The 26,037-nt window shown below is 42.3% G+C and overlaps 1 protein-coding gene and 1 long non-coding RNA gene across 2 annotated transcripts in view; one reads left to right on the forward strand and one right to left on the reverse strand.

Moving 5' to 3' along the window:
• Positions 1–16,821, reverse strand: part of grik3 (glutamate ionotropic receptor kainate type subunit 3) — a 60,766-nt gene extending 43,945 nt beyond the window's left edge. The window contains exon 1 of the mRNA XM_062465597.1: positions 16,365–16,821. Coding sequence (XP_062321581.1) covers positions 16,365–16,479 — 115 coding nt within the window. The 5' untranslated portion in view covers positions 16,480–16,821. The remainder of the gene's footprint in view (positions 1–16,364) is intronic.
• Positions 16,822–19,594: 2,773 nt separating this feature from the next.
• LOC134023524 (uncharacterized) lies at positions 19,595–25,690 on the forward strand. The gene is made up of 3 exons (XR_009930782.1): positions 19,595–19,702; positions 24,661–24,791; positions 25,584–25,690. It is a non-coding gene; the product is annotated as an uncharacterized LOC134023524 (long non-coding RNA).
• Positions 25,691–26,037: the final 347 nt, after the last annotated feature.

A 26,037-nucleotide genomic window follows, 5' to 3' on the forward strand; every position in this document is an offset into this window, starting at 1 on the left:
ATCCGAGCAGGTCGTTGCCACAGAGATAATCAAATAACCCAGCGGCAAGGGACAGGTGCCGGGTGTCAGAGATATCACGCACTCTCCTGCCCAGACATGTGCGCTTCATAAAGCCCTCAGCAAGACGCCTACCCTCGCAGGAATACCTCCTCCATCTTTGAATGACAAAGTATTTCTGGAGCACGGTCGGAACAGTTTTGAGTCGACTGCAACATTACGTATGAGATTGTACATCCTCAAGTCAAAACAAAAAAAGGATTACCAAGTATACACTCTACTGTCAATAGGATTCATCTGAAAAGATCATTAAATCGTACAATTTCATAATGCCATGCCGAAGAATAGAGTATGTTCGGTAAAAATAACTTTATATTATATTGTGTTAACCTTGGTACGTAATTATACTCATGTTTGATAGAGGTTATTTCAACTAGTGTACTGTATCACCTTCAGCACTCAGCCTTCTTAACACGCCACTCTTGACTCCTGGAGATGCAGTCCCACCTTCAGTTATCCTCATTAGAATCCTTCCGCTGATCATTAGCACCATAAGTGCCTTTAATTGATACTCATCTCTCACAGATGACTTTCACTTAATCTGCTAACTTGTTAGCCTGGCAATTCGTCTCCTCCAGACCCATCACACTGCTGCTTTACATAACGTCGGCGTGAAGCTCCAGCGATCCCCGTGATGCCTTTACCCTACAAAGATCTTAGCACCGTACAGTACATCTACTCTCCATGAAATGGGAGTTCTGGAAGGCTATCAGCTTTGCTTCTCTAAAATCATTTCACCATAATGGCTATGTGATGGCTCCGCCAGCGCGGATCATTTCAGCAGCGAGCTGAATCAGACGCGCTTGATATTTGGGTGTGTGGGGCCTCTTCGTGAGAGAATGACGGAGTAACTGACAGATGGAGCTAGGTGTCCGTCGCAGCCGCCCCCCCCCCCTTCTTCTTTTTGCTTCTCCGACAATCCATCTCTCACTTTGTCCACCTGTCTTTCCCTCTCAACCAACTCATGCTTACGATCCATCTTCCTCTCTCGATCTGTCTCAGCCACTGTCTACCTGTCCTTCCACCAACATCGCTCTTTCTGACAACGAGGCCTTCATCATTTCCCGCCATTGTTTCGCAATATTCTAATGCCATGCTTTTTGCGCTCTGTTACCCCTATTAAAGCTGGTAGCTAAAAAAAAAACAAAGAACAAGAGAGAAAATAGAGCACTGCCTGGTTCACCCCATCTACAGCTACAAGCTTTGATATTTGTTTCTTTCTGTATGCCCAGGTGCTCTGCTTATTTATTTGTTCCTGAGCGATACAAGGGAGAACATATTCTACACATTCTGCTCATAATAGACTCTGCGATGTTGAAGCTTTAACAACAAAGTACAGGGTCACATCTTCTCAGTGCTATGCCCACTTATAGGACTGACAAAAGGCAGAGATTCAAATACATTTTGCCTCCTCAAAAGGCTTATCTTTCACTTCATTCTCAGGACCAACACAATGGCCACTGAACGAGTTCCCTGTATTCACCTATTCATGAAAACTAAGTAGACACAAAGAACCAATAAATACATTTACAACTGAAATGACAAAGGGTCCATATTGTATCAATGGTGTAACAATGATCTACTATATTGCCATTATCCAGATAATTGTATCATTTTGTTAACCAGAGTGACATTTCCAATAATGATGTAATGTGGACTGGTGCATTTACTGTAGTATCCAGAGAAATTTGTGATCTGTAAAGTGTTAGTGAATCACTTTTATCTGTTGTAGTGCAATTCAATTATGATGACATGGTACTGTACTGTAGCACTAGATGACACTAATACTAAGAACCTCTGTACAGTATAATTTTACAACATGTTCAATCAAAGTCCCCCCCTTCGCCCAAAACCAACAAGTACCTTTCCCAAGTGTTGTGAAAGGTACTCGTGTCCTGTCTGTCGAGAGAAGAATGAATCGCCATCTGGTGACAGGCTTGCTCCAGCAGGAACACAGCAGCAGCAAGTGTCTGACCTCCAGGCTTGCTAGCAGGCTAACGATGCGCTAATGTGTCCCATTACACTCGATTTGCCGGGAGGGGATTTTCTTTGTTGAGCATCATGCTGCTGGTGGAATTTCAGATGGGTGCTGTATAATGATGCACGTCTTCCCCCTCTCGTCATAAATGATAAAAGTGTAGTCCTGCTGAGAGTCATTAGAAGGGGCATTTGCACATGTGAGGTTCTCGCATCCACACACCCCTAGCATCGAAGAGCTTTGGCAAGGCCACAAACCTATTCAGGCACCTTGAGAATGAACTACAACAGACAGTAACCAATGGAAGTCTCCACAGATCGAAAGGGCCATGGACGCTTCTGCCTTTATTCACGAACATCATCATAAAATTACCGTCATCCACGGTTAAAGCTTTTAAAGAGGGAGAGCACTTTGAAAAATCCCTTTGAAAAACACTGAAAAAGGGAAGTCTAATAGAGGAGTTATGGTGGAGGGTTTAGGGAGAAAATATAGGCTTGGCCTGCATTTGCAGAGCATGAAACATGAATTAGCACGGTGGGACGCTTCCGGGTAGAGTGTCACACACTGCTCTCTGCCTCCTCTCTCCGGCCTCCCGATTACTATTCTGTCTACAAATTGAATCTGAGACTGATTTGAATTCCGCTACTGTATAACCTCTTATTTATTCATTGCTTTTCTCTCCCCAACATGCCATTAAATCTAATAATTCGTTTTCAATACAGCGGCCGCAACTGTGAACGGTCTGGCAGTCTTTGATTCCTCCGCGCCTGGTTTCCAATAGAAAGAAAACTCAGAAACTCAGAAAATATACCCGATGGTTACTACACTCAAAATTGAGGACAATAGGGGTAGGTGATTAAAGATTAAAGATCGTATTTGGACATTCCTTTTTATCTTCTAAGAGGTCGACCTCTTTGCAGAGCCATGGTATTGGTTAGAGCCCTTGTGCAGTCCCCCACTGCCCAGTAATTACCCCATTACAGTGATACATCTGAAATCTGCCCACTGTTTACACTGTGCTTGCCCTCATATTAGGCTGTCAGCTTTGCTGGACAAGAAAATTATGAAGGGGGGGGCCTTTGCCAAGAGGGGGGTGGTTGGAATGTGTGTGCGTATGTGTGTGTGGTGCGTTTGTGTGTATGTAGAGGGGGATTGGTAAACCAAAAGTGCATTCACCGTCCTGCATCTTAAAATGAATATCATCCTTTAGGACTATTACATTAATGGCTCTGGTTGAGACTTTACAAAATGTTTTAAAACACTAGAAGTCTGTAACCATGGCACTGGGAAGAATGTTCCTGTTCCACACAGAGGGCAGAAAAGGAGCCAGGCTTATTTCTCCTTGACCCTAAATCGACCCACAGCTTAATTGCAGTTCCATCAGCCCCTGGACATGTTAATCATAATGTTCACATGTCGACTACCACCCCTGCTGTCTCCCACGTGTCTGGGGGGTGTTCTTCACATCGAAATACTGGCTCAAACCGTGCAATGATAACCAGGGTTCCTGAACATGCATGCTCACAACCATATTGGCACATACTGTTAACTTGTCAACAAAATTATACGGTTTATTTTGATTAGCTCCCAGTGTTTGGTCACCTGCAGGGAGACAATAACAGGAGTTGTGGGGCGGCAGTTTGTACATGCACACAGTATATGAACGTGTTAATAACGAAGCTAAGAAATTGCTGGTGGTTGCTCTGGAGTCATTTGGCTTATCCTTGATAATTGGGACAGCAAGAGTCCGAACATAATCCTGTAATCGTTTCAGGAAACATAAAACAAAAGGCTTCGCAAAAACTAACCCTTAGTTAGTAAAACATGTTCTTATTGTAGCAGGGATCTCTCTAGAGGCTTAGAGTCTTACCAGCACATTTTACATCCACAGGTTGGAGAGGTACTACATCTTATTGGATTTGTTATGATTTTATGTTCAGTGCTCTGCTGCCCTTGAGTTTGATTAACAAAAGGGTGTATTGCCTTTCACCATTGCTCCTGCAGAAATAACCCAGGAATACACAAGGCCTCAGGAAGAATTTCAGTTAACTGAATGGTCAAATCTAGGGTATGGACTTCTACCATTCACAATTGACGAGTTTTCAAATATGCATGCAGTCAAGCACTCGGAAACAAAAGCAATAATGTTTATAATAAACAGAGAAAACACACAAACTGTCTATGCCATAACCCATAAATCCACAGCTTAGCTTCTAAATTATGACAAAACACCGTACATATGTAGATATTCACTAAAGTACTTTAGTGAATATGTTAACATGTCACGTCAGTCCCCTCTGATACGGTACTCTTCAGGAACCTAAGGACTAAGCCAATATTATCTCTCAGGCTTCCCGTTCCTGCCGAGTTAACAACTTTTACCCATTCTTTGCTGAACAAATGTATAATGTTACTACAAGCCACTCATCTGCTACAGCCTTCCACTTCTTATGCAAATGAGGCATGGAATAATATGATCATGGAATACTGTTATCCTCAGGCACCGTAAGTCTTTCATCAACACAGGAATAACCTGGCCTTTTTCCTCTGAAGTGTGACACTATAATCTTTCTCCTAGGAAGACCAGAGAAAGAGCAGGTTTTCCACAGAATGATTGTTATGACTGTAAACCTACAGAAAGAGCTATGCACTAGGGGATGAGGTGAAATGACTGGCAACGTAGCCGGGTAAACAAAACACAGGGTTTGAAAATGTATTTTAAATTGTAGGGCGAGGTGGTGAGAGAGAGGTAAGAACAACTCGAGGTAAACTCGGTGCTCTGAATTTTTTCAATTGGGATAAGCAAAAACAAAATGAATGCTGCTACAAACAAGCAGAAGGCTTAGATGGTACAGTATGTGATTTTATTTACAGCTTGACAGCGCAGAGGCACTATATTTTCTGAATAAAGAGACTGGACATGAATGAGCCTTTGGCCACAGTCACCCTGACTTTGAAGAAAAATAACATAAAAGCTGGCAGCCAGTTAAATGCAATTGCACACATCACCAACGGGGGCACAGTAATTCACCGAAATCAGGTCGTCTTTTTTACAACAGAAATCTCACCCCAGGTCCATGCAAGCGGCATTATTGGTAGGAGGCAGCAGAGGATTCTGGGAGCCACAGCAGGGTGGTGTCATCCTGTGTGTCCTGTCAAGGGGGAGTGAAGGTAGATGCTGGGCAGACTGACTGGAGGTCTGCCCAGCTATCTGATGGGTCGACAAGCCTGAGATTGTGGGTGGCTGAGGCTGGCCTGCTGGGTTCAGGACTTGGGGCAGAAGAATAGACAACAGGGCAGCAGTGCTGGTGTGCCAAGTTCTGCCAACCAGAAACCCCTCAGTACCAGTGTGTGTGAACTGCACCGAAGACGGTAGGCTCTGTTTTTAGCTTGGTCCGTGTGCTTGTGTGCTAATAAGTATTGTGATTCAGGTAAGTCTAATTCACAATGTAAAGTAAGGCTATGCTGTACAATACGTATGGCCATTGCTTTGGATCTATCGTAATCCAGCTAAACCACAAAGGGGTGCCCTATTCCTGGAATACAGTGCATTATGGGTGTATAAGTGTAACAACAGCCGTCACTGAAATGAATAACAACTGTCACAAATGATGAGGAGAAAATTCCGGAAGTGGAATGAAAAAAATGCATTGGATCGAATGGAGTCTCTTCCACAGTTCATATAAATTAGCAACATAAGAAGCAATAACCGGAGCTAGCACTTTCAGTTCTCTTCTTTCAATCATGTCTCCAGAAGAAATTATTGTGAAGGCCATTACAGACATTCTATTAGAATTGCCTTGCTAAGAAAGTCATTAAAAAAGTCCAATTTTCGGCTGCTGGCACAAGCGACAGGGGGAGAGAGAGACGGCCTTCTTTGACATCTCCTGCTCAACTTCAGATACCCAACCGGGAGAAAATAACTAATTCCCTTCTCTGCCAAAACATAATTTGGAATTACATTGTTCTGAACAATGTCTTTTAAAGAAATAATCGTCAAATATTTCTTCCAAATCAACCAGGGAGTTGTGATGTGTATTCAGGCTCACATGGGGCACTAGTTTCCGTTGGCGGAGGGATATATTTGCCAATAATAGTACTGCACGGTGCTCTTTTGCGAGTTCTATGGTAGTCATCCCTCGATACATTTGAGGAAACCACTCCCCCCCTGGAACCATCCGACTGACAGCCTAATCATCCCTTCACCATCTCAAGAGTATGACTCCTTTCAGATCTACATACTCATAGGAAATGGGGAAAGTCATGGGCTGTGCACTCTCTCACCTGATAGCATGTTACAGTAGGCCTGTTGGTTGAGGCAGAACCAGAGAGTGATTTTGAAGAACCCTGCAATCACTGGGTCCCTGACAGCCTGAGCCAGGGCTGTTCAGCCAGCGTGTCAGTGTGGAGCGCCAGGGCTCCACAGCTAATCAACCCCCAAGGAGGGGCTCCGTCTGCAGGGAGAGATCACTCAAACCCTCCATCAACCCAGCAAGCACGGGGAGGAGGCAATCACCGGCCCCATTTCCATGTGCTGTTTTTCCTCCCATCAACTTGTACAAATCAAGGTGTACAGAGAGAGGAAGGGGAGGGGGGGTGGGAAAGCAAGGATTTGGTGGTGCAATCAAAAGTGCAGAGAAAAAGCAGAAAAAATGGCGATAAGTTATTGGATTGGTAAAGAGTCTCCCCATTGTTGGTGCGTCAGTTGACCCCAGTGTCAAAAGTGTCACCGACCCGTCCTCCTTAAGACCAATGGGAAGGTTTTCATTAGGGTCCATCTTCAAAAGATGATCCCATTAAGGTACTCAAGAGTATAATAGGCCTATCATATTGGTTTCTGATCACTTCCCAGCAGCAAACTGAGGAAGCAGGGATACCCTGAGGGCTCTATTGAAGTCCTTTCAGTTCCACTGTGAGATTGAATGGATTGGAATCAGAATCAGAAGATTGAATGGGCAAAAGGGCCTAAAGACCAGCTAGAAAATGGAAACAAGAGCACTACCACGAGAAAGAGGAGGGGGGTTGGGTCAAGGGACAGATATTGGAGGGGAAAACCCATTGTGATTGAGTCCATACAAGGATAACTACAGGGTTAATTACTCCAACAGGTGCATGCCGAACAATATGGCATTACAAGAATGACAAGCAAAGAAATAGAGAAAGAATCCCAAATAAAAGCATCTAGTTTCCCTTGAAAGGGACAAGGAGTTTAAACGATCAGTTGTTTCGCCTCACAAGATGTGAAAGGAAGACGAGGTGAGTGGGGGGATGTAGAGGAGAGGGACCCTTTTTCTATCATCCATGTCGTGTCAGAGACGCAAGATAAATGAATTAATAAATGAACAAAAGTGTGACATACCGACAGTTTGACAGAGCTCAGTCTTCACAGTTATGCCAAAACCCATAATTGGAGATAATATCCTTTCCTGTTCCTCTTTTAAAGTTTGACAGTGGCTGGAGAAGATTCCTTCTCTAATAGGCTCCACTCTGAGCTTGCAACACACACACACACACACATATACATACACCAGCACACACTTCGTGCTGGCCCTGTCATCTCCACAGTAGCTCATTCCCCACAGCTTGCTTTGAATATTGACGTAAAACGTGCAGGCTCTGATCTACAGGCACAGCTTGTGCCAGCCCTCATTAATGGCTGGAAATACAGCTCACAATCCAGATGATAGTCCCCTGGCCTTCAAAAGACCATGAGTTGGAGAAAAAGTGTAGTTCTTCCCTCTTTTCCTGTCATCCTCATCTGTTTAAATCTGTCCAATTTCTGCCCATTGAGCATGAGTCAGACTAACCAGTCTGACAGCAACCAACTGTGGACGTGTTTTGAATATTTCTCACATAGTTCCTTCTTTGAGCCTTGCACTGAGCACATATGTAAACAGCAAATACCCACTTATTTGAAGTATTTAAGTGACATTACCAAGGTTTGGTTTTCTTTGTATCCATGCGTTTCTTCAGTAAGAGGCCTAGGCCCATTCAAGGTATTTACTCCTTTCCATATTCATACACACATTTTGACAAAGCAAAGAGAAGCTGTACAAAGTGCTACTGCTGCATCCAGAAAGGCCAATTATTAAAGTTTTGGTCTAGTCTCTGTTGGACATATACTGTATAACTTGAGTCATAAATATAAAACGTTAAATTATTTTTCTAAAGGACATAAAACTCAAATTGCCACAAGCTAAAAATGCCTCACAAATTGATTGCTTGTATTCAATCACTGCAATGCAAATGTCTATTCACAATCTTTCGCTGTTTAAGTTGTTTTATTAAAAAAATACCCTGGCAGCTGTATTTCACAAACCAAACCTCAGACCCATCGGTGTCTAAAAAGCAAAAGGCCTGTTCATTATTTACTGTCAAACTGAGAATTGTTCTTGTTTTTAAGCCTAGTGTGACATTTGCAGTAGATGGCTTCAGACATTCCGATTATTGCTATTTCCCATCTGCGATGCCCTCCCTATTGCCCTAATAGACTTCTAAATCCTGCTTTCCTGTCCCACATGTTAAGTTCCGCTTTGGTGGTGGTGGTCTTTGAGTGCAATGATGGGAGGAGATAACAGTTTTGTTGGAAGTGTGTATTCTAAAAGACTCTCGTGGACAGGTGCTAGCAAATACTGGAGCAAGGAATGTAAATAGTTGGTACTTATATTACAATAAAAATGTATTAGTATTAACCCTCTTTCATGGTCTGCTTTTTAAAAATCATGAGCTGAAAGAAAAAACGATGTTCACTTTAGAACAGAGAGTGCATTGCTGATAATTTTATGTGCCATGGTTGTAAAATCATTTCAATGGAGTCCTGTCAACCATTCAAATAATACTACCTGATTATAGAGTATTATTCATGCAATTATCTTCATCTCAAGTACACTCTATGTTTTGAGCAATTTGCAGTAAAACCTTTAGCTACCTAATTTATTGGTTTAGTTGCTGTCTTTGTGCTCGACGGTTGTAAAGTCCAGTTGAATAAAATCTTAAAAGATGATAAGAAAGGGGTTATTTGGTGCTACTGAACTAACCAGCAGTCCTTTACTTTTCATAGGTCATTGGTAAGAGTCTATTCAATGCATTATGAATGCAATGATAGTCTTACATAAAGGCAACTTTCAAACACAGCAAAACTGTACTCTCAACAAAAAAAAAGGCATGTCATTATTTCACGGCTTGAGAATGAAAAACAGGATTAGGGAGGGGAAAAAACACTTGAGTCAACTTCTCTCATTAACTCTTGTTGATGGAAAATTGATTTAGAGAATCGACGTCCTTCAGGAGCAGTGGGGGAGGAGCCTTCGAACACATGCAATGTTCCTGACATTGTGTCACAGCCAATAACAACGCTCACCAGCAGGCACGTGACCTGCTGTTAATATGACTGCCATCCCAGCCCCAGCAAGGCTTTCTTACAGTACTTCAAAAAGAACATTTGAAGTGAAAGACCTTAGGGGACAGTACAACTGGAATCAATTCCTCTTTTCTAGCACATTCCAGGACCTAATTCCTACATGCATCCCTAATAGCTTATCAGAATGGTGGCTTTGCTCCCAAGCCGCCCACTATCCTTTGTGCCTGGCCCTCCCAGTCAATGATAATTTCCATCTTGAGTCCCATCTATCTTCTGTCTGGTCAGATGCAGACAGCCTGTCCTGAAATGATTCACAGGCCAGCGGTCTCTGTGGTTAACCACAATACACCCTGGGGATGGTATAAGACAGTGACACGGCAAACAGCATAGCATTCACTTAGGCCAAGGTCTGCTCTAGAGCGTCTGCACACAGAGCACTAGTGGAATCGAGGAGGCTTTTATTGTGTTAAGTAAATTGACAGTGGCGTCCAACCTCCCGGCTATCAGTCAATAGAGGAAGGGAGGAAAGAACAGAGGCTCCAGAGGTATCTCTAACACTCTGTTATTGGTTGTTGCTGTTGCCTCTGGGGGGGTGGGGGGGAGAAGGTGCAGGGCGGAATCTGGCAGAGGAGATCACAGTTTCTTTAGTGATAGCCATTCATTTGCAGTGACTGGAGCCCCAGAGAGGTTAGTCTCATCTGTTCCTTCTCTTCAGGGGGCAGAATGGAGGTGGAGTTTCTCTGAAACGCTCGCTCACCGTTGATTAGTAACCGATGCAGCGATTCTGGAGCTGCTTCCCACATCTCCAATTCCACTCTACACACACGCGCACGCACACACACACACATTTACATAAACATTTGACATACATACACACACGCCAACACACACACGCGTGCACATATTTCTATAAACATTTGACATACATACACACACACGCGCACACACATTTACATAAACACACGCATATACACACACACACACACCGTCCTCCAGTCATGGAACCACAATACAGGCAGAACTCACATGAGCAGACATGACATTTGCAGTACCGCCCATAACAATGAGGCCCCGATTAAAAGGGCAGCAGGACACTGCTCCACCTCCTCTGTACTGTGTTCCCTGCTAAATACGATTTAAACCAGCGCAGGCCACATACCTTACGTGTCAAATCCTGATTATTATAAAAGGAGAAAAGGAAAAGAAGGTCTTTCCATTGTAATGCCTGTGTAACAAGGGACGACCGCAGTAACACTAGTTTACCCAGGCTCAGTCTGGGCCTGGACAAGGACATGTTCTTAGGTAAACGGAGGGGAGGGGAAGCTGTTTCCCATGAATGCCATGCTGTTTGAAAGGTGACCGAACAAAGGCCCCGCTTTATCTTGCTCGGAGCAACTCACAAAAGACGCCGGCATTGCAATGCGGCGGGTTTTAAAATTGAGATCAAAAGGTTCAAGCTAATTAACAAACTAAATAGGAGTCTTCCAACCTTTTCTTTGCTATACTGTCTCTCAGTCACTCACCGCATTCAGGTGGAAATCACGGGTGTGTGCACACTTATGTGTGTTTCTTATCTATGTGTGTACACTAGGGTGTGAGTGTGTTTCTGTTTGTATGTGCATGTGAAGAAAATCATTCAGAACTAAATTACTCCTGGTGCTGAAATGTGGCAAACGCCCGACTCATTCTTGCCAAGATGATAGTTCTAAGTAATGCTCCAAAGCAGCGTGAGCCACAAAGAAAACGTCTTATGATCAAGGTTGGTCTTTCATAGTTTTAATGTTGTTTGACTTTTCCAGTAGAGGAAGTTGGGGAAGGGAAGGGGGGGGGGGAGTCAAACGAAGAGGACAAGGGCACATAATAAAGACAAATGGCTAGAGCATGAAATTTGATTCAGTGCCTCGGTACGGAAACATTGGCTGAAAAAAAGGAAAAAAAAGCCAACATTGACATTCATGAATATCAAAACACTGTCAAATCCAGGAAAAGCACACGTCCTGATATAATGACATTTCAGTCCCAGGAGGAGACTGCTGGGATGGTCCAAATATGGTGGCCTGATTCTATCAGCACTGCTGTTTCACCTGCCTTTCACTCTCCAGTAAGGGTCAGAACGGCATATTGTTGATTTCTTCACAAAACATCTCTCTGGAGGGAAATAAATAAAACCACTCGGAATGAATGAAGCCACAATGGGAAAAGTCCACCTCCTTCTCATCACGCTGAAACCCAATGACCAAGGAGTCTTCCTAACTTCTAAATTTAATTAGATGAACGCACAGCACAAAGGAAAAGCTAACATAAGGGTATCTCCTTTTTATATGTTTAAACAGTTATCAGGAGCATATGCTTGCTGCAGACCTTTTGCCGTGGAGCACACACACTTTGTTGTATGATATGAAAACACCATCTGGTGTGGGAAGGCTAGCGGGCGCTGCTGTGTCATACAGTGAGATTGCTTTAGTCTGGATATCCATTACATTAGTCTGCATTGAGTTACATTAAACAATCATTACTATAAGTCATCGAACTGAACCAAAGCTGGGAGAGAGGAAAATGTGCTCTCACTGAATGCAGATAAATCACAAAAAGGGCTCTGGCACAACAAGGTAACACTTTGGCAATAATAATGCACGTGGATATACTTCTGGAGTACTAATTCACCAAAATGGAGAATCATAATAGGATATGATGCGCCTTAAATAGGACTCAAGTGATAAGGTCCTTCCTGTTGAGTGTGAGCAGTAAGTCCTGGTGACAAGCGAGGACAGGTACACTTGAAGACAGAGCCCTGTGCAGAACAAAACGAACATCTGCTGTTGCTCATCAGCTATATTGTAGCTAATGATGAACCGCGTGTGTGCTGACAGACTGGATGGAATTGGATTGCGTACAAGGGCCCCTGTGAGACCAGACATATGTTTAGGAGAATGCTAGTTGAAGGAGTGTGTTATGAAGAGTGGTTTTGTGTGTGTGAATGCATGTGCATGTGTGCAAGTGCACAGTGTATGAGACAACCAGAGAGACAGGTAGGCATAAAAAGGGTGTGATGTATTTCTACCGAATTGTATACTGCTACTGTGATTTCCTACTGTATTCGTCTAAGTGGGTGAGTAGTGTGTCGGCATAGGTAAAACAACTGTTGTGTTGCCTCTCCTTCAATCTTTCCTTCGGCCCACTGACTCGCAGATAGAGACCACTGAATCATACATCAAAAGAACTTCTCTCTGGATCCAATTCTTCTGTGACCTCTCAAAGCCTTTGTTCATACACCCCGCAACAACTCCCTGGCCCTCACTCTCCGCCAACAGGACAGTTCCTTCCTCGCTCTCACTTCTGTCTAGGGACAGATTACATTAACATGAAAATGAAATATTCATTTCCACTCAGCAACCGATGGCCATCTTAATTTTGATACAACTTTTGATGTTGCACCTCGAGTTGTCATCTTTCTTCTTCCCTGTCTTTCTTCTACTGCCTGTCTTTTGTGGCAAAATTCTCTTGCATGTTAGTCTCGGGCCCAACGGTTATAAATAGAATGCCAAGTGCTGTTATGAGCTTTTGCGCAGCCTCTTGAAATATCTCCAGTGTCATTTCAGAGGACAAGTTTATATGAACCACAGTGAGGAGTATCTCAGAGAATTTGAAAGCAGAGTTTGTGTGCTCTCTCTCTCTCCCCCCAGCCTGCTGTAGGGGCTAATCAGATGAACAACATTTTCTGGTGTAGATAAAGAAAGCTCTCTGAAGTGGCTCGGCCATGTTTGAAGGATGAAGAGCGTGGCTCCTGGTACCGAAGTGAGGCTTCGAAGTGGTCGTACAGACACCAATGCAAGAAGACCTAGACGTTCAAAACGAAGCCTGACCGTCAACTTCAAATAAAGGATTGGCTTATCCTAAATGTTAAATTTTCTCTCACCATAAGTCTACGTGTTATGTTATGTTTCTGAGTGAAATGGTCTTATATTTCACCTTTACGAAAGAACAGCTATCAAAAAAACGGTGATCCTATTTCAGTTCAAGGTAAATGAAGTCAAGTCCCAGAGTATTCTGAGTGACTATCTAAATGAGAACGCCTTGAGCACCTCTTTCAAGGAGGAAAAATAGAGCTAAGGAAACGAAAGTGACACAATATCATGAGGGAGATTGATTAACTGGCAATGATGAAGTACTTTAAGTATTAGCTAGATAAAGTAATTGATTATTCAATAAATCCCTGCCTGGCACTGAATAACCCAGTTCAAAAATAAAGAAGACAGGAGACCATAAATTAGTTTAATCAATACTTGTTTCCAACGTAAATGAAAGAGATTTGGTTATTTTCTGGAATTCAAGGTAATATGGAATTTGCAGGCAGAAATTGTATGTGATATTGATGCAATAATAATTTTCATGTCAGAGGCAAATTCTCCCTGCTGGAGTTAAAATCCACATTGGCATTTCACATATGCACACTTTTCATTCACACAGACCAACCGACGGTTCTTTAAAACATGCCATGAGACGCGATCAGAGGAACGCTCCGTGTTTTGTCAGCTACTTTACCTTATGTCTTTGGATGCAGCCATGCAACATTAACTATCACATTATGCGAGTTGGCATGTTACTGGTCTGGCTTGCATGCATTAAAGAGATAACTTGATCATGTGTACTAGTGCCTACAGGACCTTCAATGAAGACAGGCAAAATCCCAACCAATCACAGTATTCCACCCAAAAATTGCACCTATCACACTGCGCCATCACATTATCCACTTATGTCTCGCCAAGACGAGATGAGACAGTTAGGCGTGTTTGAAAAGGAAAAGATGGATAAAAAAAATGAAGAGGAGAGATCCGTCCTGTTAGAAAGACGGACAGAAGAGACCAGAAATAGTATTTTCTTCTTTTCGACATCTACAGGCTCACAGAGTGAGTCTGATCGACCATCTGGCCTCAGTGTGGAGAGATGCACTGTAAAAGCACTAAAATAAATGGCGTCAAACCCAACTTGTTTGGCCACCATTACCCATATGGTGTACTTGGAGAGGTGCTTACCTACCTAACCAAGAGCAGTAAACACACAGGCAGAACCCCAACCCCACGGTCCCCTACCATACCACTCACTTCAATGACAACGGCATGGCTATGTTACATGGTGGCGTTATCACCTCTGGTAACAGGTGCAAAGGTTTCGTTGGCTTTGGTGCACAAGCCTGAACGGAGCCCTCTAGTGGAGTGAAGACAGCCACGCACGCACACACACACACACACAGTACCCACACACACACACACTTGCGGCAACACATCCGCATACACTTTCACAGACTTTCCACACTTTTATAACAAGGTATCATGTTTGCCATGAGCTTGCTATGAAAGTTATGATTGGGAAAAGAACAATAGCAAAACAGTATTTGGCTGCCCACGGATAGCAAAGTGGATGCAGCACACACAACACAGGTTCTTGTATACTGCAACCACAGAGGACATAGAAAAGGGATATTGTCCTTATACATTTCCTTCATGACATCAAGGAACAGCAACATCCACTTGTACTGTATGTCCTTCTGACCCTTTTTGACAGTTGTCAAAAAAGACTGACTCAAGAATACAGAAATCCAGCCACACCTGCTCTATCCCTCCACAAAAAAAGAACATTGGATGAAAAGCTACAATGCTGCTGTTGCACATTTCAAGGTAAATTTGTCTCTGTGGCATTTCAAAACCAAAATAGGTCACATTCTATTTTATGAAACCATTACATGTGGAGCTGTAGTAAAACAAAGGTGCACTGTATTCATCTATAAAATTACAAAGAGATCACAAGTCTTCACAACTGTCAGTCTTGTTCCCTCTTCACAATGCAGCAGTCCAATCCCCAAACATGGGAAGCCTGCATAACGGATTGGTTATTCCTGAAGAAGCCAGATTTTATTCACTGGTCTGCTATAATTTACATCAATATTTTACATGTTTATAAAGCATATCAGCGCTATACAATGAACTATTTTGAAGACATGAGTCCACCAAGGTTAATTGTGATTCATACAGCTGAAATATGGTTAACATCGTCTCAATAGCAAACAACGTATTCTAAAATTACCATTAGTTTAAATCAAGTAGCTTACAACAGTTCACTCAATCTTAAGTGCCAGCACTATTTTTCCAGGGCCTCATGCATCAGTTTATCTGGAGCTTTATGGCGATATGTTAATGTCAGTTAATACCATTGTGAGGATTTGTCCTGCACGGCACAGGGCCACTTGTCAAAAACGATTTGCCTCGAGACAATAATGTATTGATCTTTCATTCTGCTCGGTCTCCAAGCGGCACGTTTCATCGCATCGTCGGTCTCCGAATGAAAATTCTCACTTTATTTTCCACGTATTGATACCATAACAATATCACGTGCTGAGCTTTACTTTTTAACCTTGTGTTAACGAAGTAGCGGGAAAAGACATCCATTACAATTATAGGTGGATCTGATTAAGAAACTTTAAGATACTAACTGCATACTTTACATTTAACCTACCTAAAGTAAATGCGACCCTTTTATGACATAAAACAATCACGTTTTCAATTTTTACACATAAAACGGTTGACTTGATTTGAATGTCAGACATAGCCTATTTGTAGTAGCCTATACGCAACACAAGTGCGCCTAAGGGGTCATGTCCAGTTTATCGCCTATTACTTTTTCTGAACAAACCGTATTATCAGATCTGCAATAGGTTATTCGATTCCTGTTGTTTCTAGAAGTACGATGTTATATACCATTTTATATTGTATAACGTGGTCCAATCTAGGCTATCCTCTGAAATAGTAAGCACAAATTTTAAAAAGATTGCTGAAAGAGGAGTCCGTAGGCTACCACCGTTAGTCCAAAAACTGCTGTTGCGCACTCACAGCCGACCCTTTCCTTTATTATTACGGTGCAACTTTGAAAAATGTCACTGATGTTAGAACTTCTATACAATTTACCAGGACTTACCTATTCGGATAACATGGGGCATCCCGCAAGAGTATTGAATCCAAAAAAGACTTAGAAGAGCCTTTGTCCAGTATTCCAATAACCAACTCCGTGGAGACAACCAAGTATTTCGCATGATTGTAAAGTCGTGGGATCCACTTTTTAAGATTCCAAAGACGCTTCAGAATTGCTCATCAAATTTAAATTCGACGGAGTCATATGTGGATTTGTGCGATTGCGACAAATTTGCGCTCATTGTGCAAGGTGCAACCTTCTCCCGGTTTTTTTCCCACCCTCAAGTCTCAGAACGGTTCTTCAAGATAAAGCTCCAGTTCCTCTCACAGGAGGATCAGTGTTGCACCTGCGAACACTGGCTGTTGCAATTAGCCTGCAGGAGTCTGTATCCCCTCCTACCGTTGATGCTATCTGTCTGTTGGCTCAAGGACCACAACAACCGGTCTGGATTCCCGAACAATGTGGAAGGGAACTGCGCCTGCGGTACTGTGGGTCGCTTCGAACGTTTCTGTGAGCGCTTGGAACCGAAGGGGCTTGCAAATACGTTTCACAATATGCACTTCATTATTCATAGACTTCAATGTACAGATTTAGGATGTTTAAATATAACAATATATCGAAACCGAATACTTTTGAAATGTGAACGATACTAACGAAGTCGTTCTGCCCTAGAAAATACTTGATTTCTTTTTAAACATTGGAGGGATATCAATTTTGACATTTGGCTGTCTTTTGCTCAAAGACGAAAATTGCAATACATAAGTGAAATACCTGGGTCCGTGGAAGAAGGTATTAAATAGCTACATTTCAATGTCCATTAACAAGCAATTGACCCCTAGCTGGACGCACAGATGCATGAGTTGACGGTTGAGATTTCTACTATTGAGACCTCGAGTAAGCCGAGCGTCAAGAGCCTTCTTCTTCATTGCCACTAGAGGCACCTGAATCATTACGCATGGGGGTAACTACCAACAACATTTTGTATAATCTTTTCCTCAACTCCGAGGTCCCTTTTCCTTGCTTGTCCCAGTGTGAAAAAATAAACAAAATAATTCCAACTGAAACATCTTTATTGCTGTTTCTCTTATTGTATGACAGAAACCGGGATGAATGGCTGGTACAGTAGGCTCGTGACAGAACATACCAAACGAATTTTCACAGCATCCTCCAGTTTATATTTGAACATTATTCAAAGTAAACGTCACGATGAGGTGAGGAGCAACACGTCGATCAATACAAAGGTCTGTCAACAGTGCCTGACAAAAGTCGAATGCTACATTTCTGGCTTTCTGGTATATTTACATGGGGGACAAAAACCAATATCCTCTGGCTGGGGCCATTGACAAAGCAGCCCTCTTACTGTATTTATTCTGGGGCTCAGTGTGTGTCTCAGAGTATATTAAGCTCCCATAACTGCTCAGTGCCTAGCTGTCTGTCTGTTTTTCATGGTTTATGCAGAGTTGACTGCTTGCAAGCTGTGAAATATGATTGCATTCACATTGATACTGTGGCCACACCAAACACTGAACAAAAAGTCACCCCCTGTCCTCCTCTGTGCTGAAGGTGTGATAACACAGGGATGGAAGAAGGGAATATTCATGTACTGTAGTAGTCCGTACGGGAGTCAGGTGGCTGAGCGGTTAGGGAATCGGGCTAGTAATCAGAAGGTTGCCGGTTCGATTCCTGGTCGTGCTAAATGACGTTGTGTCCTTGGGCAAGGCACTTCACCCTACTTGCCTCGGCGAGAATGTCCCTGTACTTACTGTCAGTCGCTATGGATAAGAGCGTCTGCTAAATTAAAAAATGACTAAAATTACTAAATGTAAATGTACAGATTTAGGTGAACACAAGGCTTTCTTGTGCCACACAGTATAAGAAGCAATCAGAAAGGTGGATGCTGGTCCCAGAGTCATAAAATAGGCCACTGCTATGCATACAGAGATGTGTAAATTGCACTGGTCAACAGCAACCCTTTATACATCACAAAAGTTGCCAAGTTTGTGTTTCTGTTAGAAGAGAACGTAGTAGGAGCTTAGTCTACAAACAAGTTCACGCATGTGACTACATAATAATGTTCAGAATTAACATAATTGTTATGATTGACAAAATGAAATGTTTGTAGAGATCAGAGAAAAGTATAATTCTGTATTAATGCGAGGATGACTCAACTATTCAAAGAAAGCTTTGGCCCATTGACTTTGTTTTCCTGTTTTCAATGGGAGAGAAACAAAGTTCTTATATCAGAGGGCATGCGAGCGAGACGGACTGGAACTAACTGCCACTGCATATTCATGTCTCAGGGAGCAGATTTATCGCGCCTTGGCACAATGTAAGGACTATCAAAGTGAGTTATGTGGCCCTGCCCTCTCATTATCAAGATTCATTGACTTGCTGCTCTTTCAAATACAAAATGTACACAGCTTTAGCAAACAAGACAGGTCTGTTGGTGCCCTCTATAGAAGGACTTGTGACTGCTCTCTCAATCACCCTGACTGATCTACAGTATGGAGCTGATCTATGGCACTGATCAGAGCCCAAGTCATGTGCATGCCATCATGCTGGCTGTCACAGTAACCCCGAATCGTTTGTCTGATATTGGATAGATCATATTAGTTATATTCATTCACAATTTATTTGCAGTTTTTGCAATGATCGCGTTAGCAATAAGTCCTCAAAGTACATCTACCAAATTTATGTTGAATTGAGTGAAGAAGACAAACGGCCATCGTTTCTGCCTGCTCATGGACATGGTAGCCATGTGATATATTGAATGTTATATTCTTTCATAGAGGAAGAGGTAAATCCATCTGACTCCTTTTAAGAATGTCATACATCCAGACATGACGACCTCAAACGCCTGCAACAACAACAAAATGTCCACTTCATGAAATGATTGCGGTTGCTTTTATTAACTAGCAGACCGTAGCAATCAATGACTTGTCTGGCAAGTCATTCATAATGGCTCAGAAAACAACAGGTCTCCATTGTGAAAACTAAAAACATCGACAAGTGTTTCACTTAGTTGACGGGATTGATCAACACATTTCGTTTTACTTTTCGAGTGACGCAAATAGAAGAGAAAGAAGCGATCAATGCTTACAAAGAGCCTTTCAGTCGCCTTCAGTAGTCTAGGCATGTGATTGGCTAGGAGAACATGTGCAATTCAAGATGTTGCATTGTTCGTAATTATTGAAGAAATTGCCGTGCTGCTATTGAACAGCAAAAAAATTATTCATGTGCAACATTTTCCTCATTGATTTGTATTCTCACTTCAAGAAGAATATAAAAGACTACCACCGGCTGGAAGATAATGTTGGAGATCGAACATCTCCACAGAACAAAAGGTGAATATAAACCTGCCAGAAATATTTGCTTTGGGTTACGTTTGCTAGCTTGCCTTTGATGGAAACATCGTCTTTCAGGACAAGAGCTTCCAGACGTCTTGTCAAGTGACATTTGTTACACAAGCTCATGATTGTTTTTTATCAAAGGCCTCAAAATGGACTTTTCAAACAATACACTATTTGTTTTGTAGCACAAATAAAAGTTAGACAATTTCAAAGTTGACCATTTTATGTCTATGGTTTTATTTCTGTTGTTATAGCAATGCACTGATTTTTGTTTTGTCTAACCTTTGTTGATGACCTTAAAGTGTGCCCTTTTCAACCATCTTCAATGGTCATGGACAAATGTCAGTGTCATATGTCAGTGTTATTTGTCCTTCTGTTACTGTAGGGTGAATTCGAGTAATCTGGCAAATCTTTTGCATGCATGGGAGCTTCCTGATTGACAATTGACCTGCCCCTTTCTGTGACACCACATCAATCACGTTTTGTGATTTAATTCACAGAACATCCATGCTAAACCTAGAGTAAAAGTTCTGTGGACTAGACATTGTAACAGCAGGGAAGAAAAAACTGGAGCTTAGGTGTCCCACATTACCCAATGTCTCAGATTACCCAAATTCATCCTACTAAGGTTGTCAATGCCAGGATCTCTCACCGACTCTGTCACAGTGGCCCATAATGTCCTTGCAGCTTTAATGGGTGGACACAGATAATTAAATGTCGATTTACTAACTTCCCCAGTAGCGGAGTAATATTTCAGCTTTCTTTTGTCTGTTGACAGATTGAATGTCAGCCGTGGCCTCGCACAGTACTTTTCAAAGCAAGGTGCCATGAGCCGCTGAGGTTATGAGGAATCGGCACAATTCTGGCACTGATCACACCATTTACCGTGGACCGCCGTAGCTGGGAGTTGGAGACCGCTCAAGATGTATGTCCTCATCCGAATGTGTGTCGGGTGGTGTGTGGGAGTGAGGGGAGACAATCACGAGCCTGATCAGTCATGCAGACAGTGTGGAAGATGGGACAGGACTGCTAGGGGGATACAATCCAAACGTTATAGATGTGATAGAGATACAGGAGGGACCCCTGCCTTTCCTTACTCTGAATTATTATCTTTATCACCATCGAGTCTTGATAGATGTTGGATTCATGCTCATGTTTGAATGGTAGAGGCTCTCGTGATTCTTTATGGTGTACTGATGTGTCGATGCTAAAGAGTATGTATTGCCACAGTGATTTTGCATCAATCTTGCAAATGACACGTCTATGTCTTCCTTAGCACAGCCAACACTCCTCTTTGTCGTGATGTCTGTTATTAGAGTTCAGCTGCACTGGCAGGAGATAACTCTGGACACAAGGCTGTTTACATTACATTTAGTCATTTAGCAGACGCTCTTATCCAGAGCGACTTACAGTAAGTACAGGGACATTCCCCCTGAGGCAAGTAGGGTGAAGTGCCTTGCCCAAGGACACAACGATATTCTGAACGGCCGGGAATCAAACCGGCAACCTTCTGATTAATAGCCCGATTCCCTAACCGCTCGGACAATCTGACTCCCTGTTTGACACCAGTGACTCGGCAGATGATCAAGTCAGTTTCCATTGGTCCACTCTCGCTCTCTCCCTCTCTCTCGCACTCCCTCTCTCTCTCTCTCTCTCTCTCTCTCTCTCTCTCTCTCTCTCGTCTCTCTCTCTCTCTCTCTCTCTCTCTCTCTCTCTCTCTCTCTCTCTCTCTCTCTCTCTCTCTCTCTCTCTCTCTCTCTCTCTCTCTCTCTCTCTCTCTCTCTCTCTCTCTCTCTCTCTCTCTCTCTCTCTCTCTCTCTCTCTCTCTCTCTCTCTCTCTCTCTCTCTCTCTCTCTCTCTGTCTCTCGCTCCCTCTCCCTCTCTCCCTCTTTCTCTCTCTCTCTTTGTCTCTGTCTCTCTCTCTCTGTTGAGGAGTGTATCCGATAGCAACCAATCCTTCCTCTCTAAAAGGCCCAAAAGGCCAGAGTCCAAAAGGCGAACGCTCTCAACAGGGTCCTGTGGTCAACAAGTGCAAACAGACACAACAAAATGATTCTTAACTGTTCCCGTAACTGACCTCTGGGAGACTGATCAAGGAGCTACTCATTCTCTCCAAACAGATCTTCCCCTTATTCTCTCTCTCTACAATTATATGTGACCCCAGTAAAACGCTGGCAACGGCGGAGCAGAGAGAAGTGTGACCAGAGGGGTCAAAGGTCACAGACTTACACTCAGGTTGTCATCAGACTGTGATTAGAAGTAATGGAACACGTGACCTGTCCTGATGGATATGGGGACGTGACGCATATTTGCATACTTAATAGGACCTCCGAACAGCCTTTTGCTCTAAATTAAACCACACTCCCTCATCAACTCATCCCAACCTCTCATGATAGTTTAATTTCTCAGGAAATGGATTTTAATTCATGCTGGGTTTTTTGTCTATTGACTGGAGTGATGCCATGTCTTAACTACCTAATAATGTCGAGCGTACCAACTCAAAATAACGACGGGGTAATAACTTTAAAACCAGTTCACAAAAACATTCAGACAATAACTTTTTTTCATCAGTCTCTAAACATAAAAGGCATCAGTAAAACTTATATGAAATGTGTTTACTATCTCTAAGAGGGTTCCTCCAAATCCACAAATCCACAGAGAGTAACCAGCAGAGCAAACTATATCACGACAGAAAATACACACTCTGGCAGAACCCCTCCCCCGAAAGACTTTGTTTCTGAGGTTATCTTCATTCTGCACTCATTTCACTTGAGTATATGTCTGTGAGCAAGAGCAAGCCGTGGTGACAGCCACTGTCCGATTAGCTACTATGTCGGCTAACATTACTCAGGCAGTTGAGCGGGCCAGCCTTTGTTGTTGTTTACACTTTGTTTGCCCATCATTAGGCTTGGCAAGACTTGCTGCTGACTCCTTTTATATTAATTAAAATGGATATACAGTAAAGACATGACGCACAGCCCCCAGCCAGGATTGTGAAGTAAGACTCAATTAACCTGAATGACCCTGTCTAACACAAACAATGAAAAATTAATTATATGCAACATTCATCCCAGACAGGCTTAGTGAGCTCAGAAGTACCTTATAAATGGTTTAGAATGCGATACCATTTTATTTTTGTTTGAGGCTGCCAAATCAATGGACCATTAATATTCAACCAAGAAGCATCAAACATATGACAGGTGTTGAGAGAGTTTGCAGTCATGGACAGTCACTGTTAAGAAATGTGATGCAGCTTTTTAACCAAATATCCAGTCGCTTCTCTCCAAAATTTGTATTCTATTCATAGCCACGCAGTTAACCAACTCATTGCTCTTTTGTGAATGTGCATTAGTGAAGTGTGTTATATTCTAGAAGTTCATTTTCAGTTATCCTCTAAGGTCAACATTAGCAATTTTGGATGACAATGAGAACTGCAATTGAGTTGAGACTGGCTGTGCAGTGCAGTGGCTGTGCAGTGCTGTGGCTGTGCAGTGCTGTGGCTGTGCAGACTCATAACATACACACAGCATAGTGCATGGTGTCAAATGTCAAACGTCATTCAGGATGACAACCCTGCAACTCTTGCTGTAGCAGTGTTAGGGTGGATATGGGCTTGCATTTGCGTGTATAGCCAGATATGCATGTACATGTGTGTCGCCGTTGGAAACAGCCCCACCTCCACACTCAATGAGCCTTGCTAATGCTAAAACATTTTTGAATTTATACAATACAGCAATCCCTTGACTTTCGTGTTATCACATTGGCAGTTATGAGTAATTGCACCCTGCAGCATTGCCTTGCCTTGGACGACTTTTAATTATATTACAAAGCGCACTGTTCTTCTGCATTAATGCTCATACTGGTTTCTTGCATGATTGTGCTTGTGTGTTGTACTGTTTTATTATTTCTCGTTTTTTATATAATAAAAAAAACTGGGCTCTTTGAAACCTCGGGGCACACGGTGGCAGCAACATTTGTAGATTCTGAAAGGGATTAGCGTAATGTAATAATGAGCATGCAGATAGATTATGAGTTGTAGAATGAGGTCTGCACTTTCAACATATGTTGAGAAGATACTGCTTCATAATTAGTCCACAGGCTTGGCAAATAGTGCTATAAATTAGCTTGATATTGCCAACTTCATACTGGGTTCGGAAATGTCTTCATCAGTAACAACAACTGCTAAAGTTATAAACCATTATAACATTATGAATGACTATATCCCTTTCTCGTATTTTTTCCTGTATCCACTGTAAAATCCTTTACATTAGGCAATCATTACAGTCTTAGCTTGTAAATCCATTCCACCCTGAAAGTCCTAAACCAAAACACATACCTGGGATGAAATTAGTTTTCAAACTAACTAAAGTCTTAATTCGGCCTTTACTCAACACCTCTTTAACAAGAACTCTTTGAAGGTATTTATACTCAAGAGTGAGTTTTACCAATTCAACTTGGTTACACATACTGTTTGAGGAAAATTAAAGTCATTACAGTGTGCTATGGTCAACATAAAATTACATCCTGGCCATGCACATATCAATGAGTTTAATTAAATCTAGTGGTACTTACCACTCATCAACACACAAAACATGGAGAGCTGTGCTCTGATTTCTGTATTCAACACCCACAGTTTGTGAAGCTTGACCAATCCTTCTGTGTTTTTCAACCTGGTGGAAAATGACCGACTACCACATCCATTAAAGTTATCACTGTCTGAGATCTATGAAATGAAAGAAGAAAAAAAACAGGAGAAAAAGGGTCAGTCTGAAACTCGCAGTTTTAATCAATGCACCACACAGCGTTACACTGGCTTAATCACAGATCTTGTACATGGATAATCACTACAAGTGAACCTTGCCTTAGTGACATTTGCATATATTGAGTTACAGGAGTCAGTCTCACTTAGGTTCTATCCGGTTTGATCGTCGTTTGTGATCTTATCTCTACAGGAGGCTAAACACATTAAAGGAGGGATATGAATGCTGGCACCGAGTCGTTTGTCACACTTCACCAAGCTTCCGCTTTGACGTTTGATTTATCCCAATCGCGGGCCAGCAAGCAATTTCAAGGTGATTATCAAGTCCATTGTATATTCAAGTAGCCGCCGATGCAAATGTTAATGCTGAAACATTGGTTTGATTGTCATATCAAACAGACACCCTTAATTAGAACTTTAGGCCAAATAATCATTAATTAATGCTTTGGAACAGGATTTATATGATTTCTATTTTGTATTATGTTTAACATTTTCTTGACCTTCAACATTGCTTCAGGTAATCTGTGGTTTTGTAAATAACTAGCAAGCAGTAGGCTATGCTGTGTTTTAGCAGATCATGTGAAGTCAGATTCAAGTTGAAAGTTGACTCATCTTATTTTCAGTGAATCCGTCAGAAGAAATCTTAAAAGGCGTGAAAATAATAACTTCTTTCCAAATGGTTGAATGACTGTTACAGAACTACCCCCATTTTCATCACATTTTTCAATTTTAAGTCCTCTCCAGTTTATCTAGCAACACTACTGTTTTTAATAGTTGACGTTGACAAACCTACACCACTTCTCCTGTCACCTGGACAGGGAATAAGAGCCTTGACTTCAGCATTGTGAACATCTTACAATTTGATCAATATGAGTCAGTCAGTGAGTTCCATGCACTGAACCCCTCCAGACATCAGACCTAATGGGAGCTCAAGCAAGGCATTGAAGTGTTTCACCACCTTAGGGTGGCAAAGGTCTAATTAGCTATTGTGCCTGCTCTGTCAGGGATGGCAGACCTGTACAAGGTCTTCGCGCAGCTAACCGCACATTACCGTGTCAAGCTCAACAGGGCTGCTTTCCTGAGCGCTCGCTTGTTTTCCTCTAGGGATCCTTTCAGAGAAAGAAGTACGGCAATTATCCCTGGACTGCAAAGTGAAAGGTGAAGGGATTTGTATTTACCAGTCAGTGGGCGTTTAATGACTAAACAATATAGTTGAATTATAAGGATTAGAGAGAAAATATTTCTGTAGAGTCAATGGAATTTTAATCTTTGCTTTCAAAGACAACCTACCAAGACAACCAAGCTAATCGTGAACTAGTGAGTGACAAGCGATAGTCTGGGACAGCATACATTGTTGTATTCAAAATACTTTATTATGTAACAAAAACAATGTACATTATAATTAAATATTGATGTGCAACGTAAACATTTAGTCATTTAGCAGACGCTCTTATCCAGAGCGACTTACAGTAAGTACAGGGACATTCCCCCTGAGGCAAGTAGGGTGAAGTGCCTTGCCCAAGGACACAACGTCATTTTGCATGGCCGGGAATCGAACTGGCAACCGTCA

The sequence above is a fragment of the Osmerus eperlanus genome, chromosome 7, assembly GCF_963692335.1.
Source record: "Osmerus eperlanus chromosome 7, fOsmEpe2.1, whole genome shotgun sequence".
NCBI lineage: Eukaryota > Metazoa > Chordata > Actinopteri > Osmeriformes > Osmeridae > Osmerus > Osmerus eperlanus.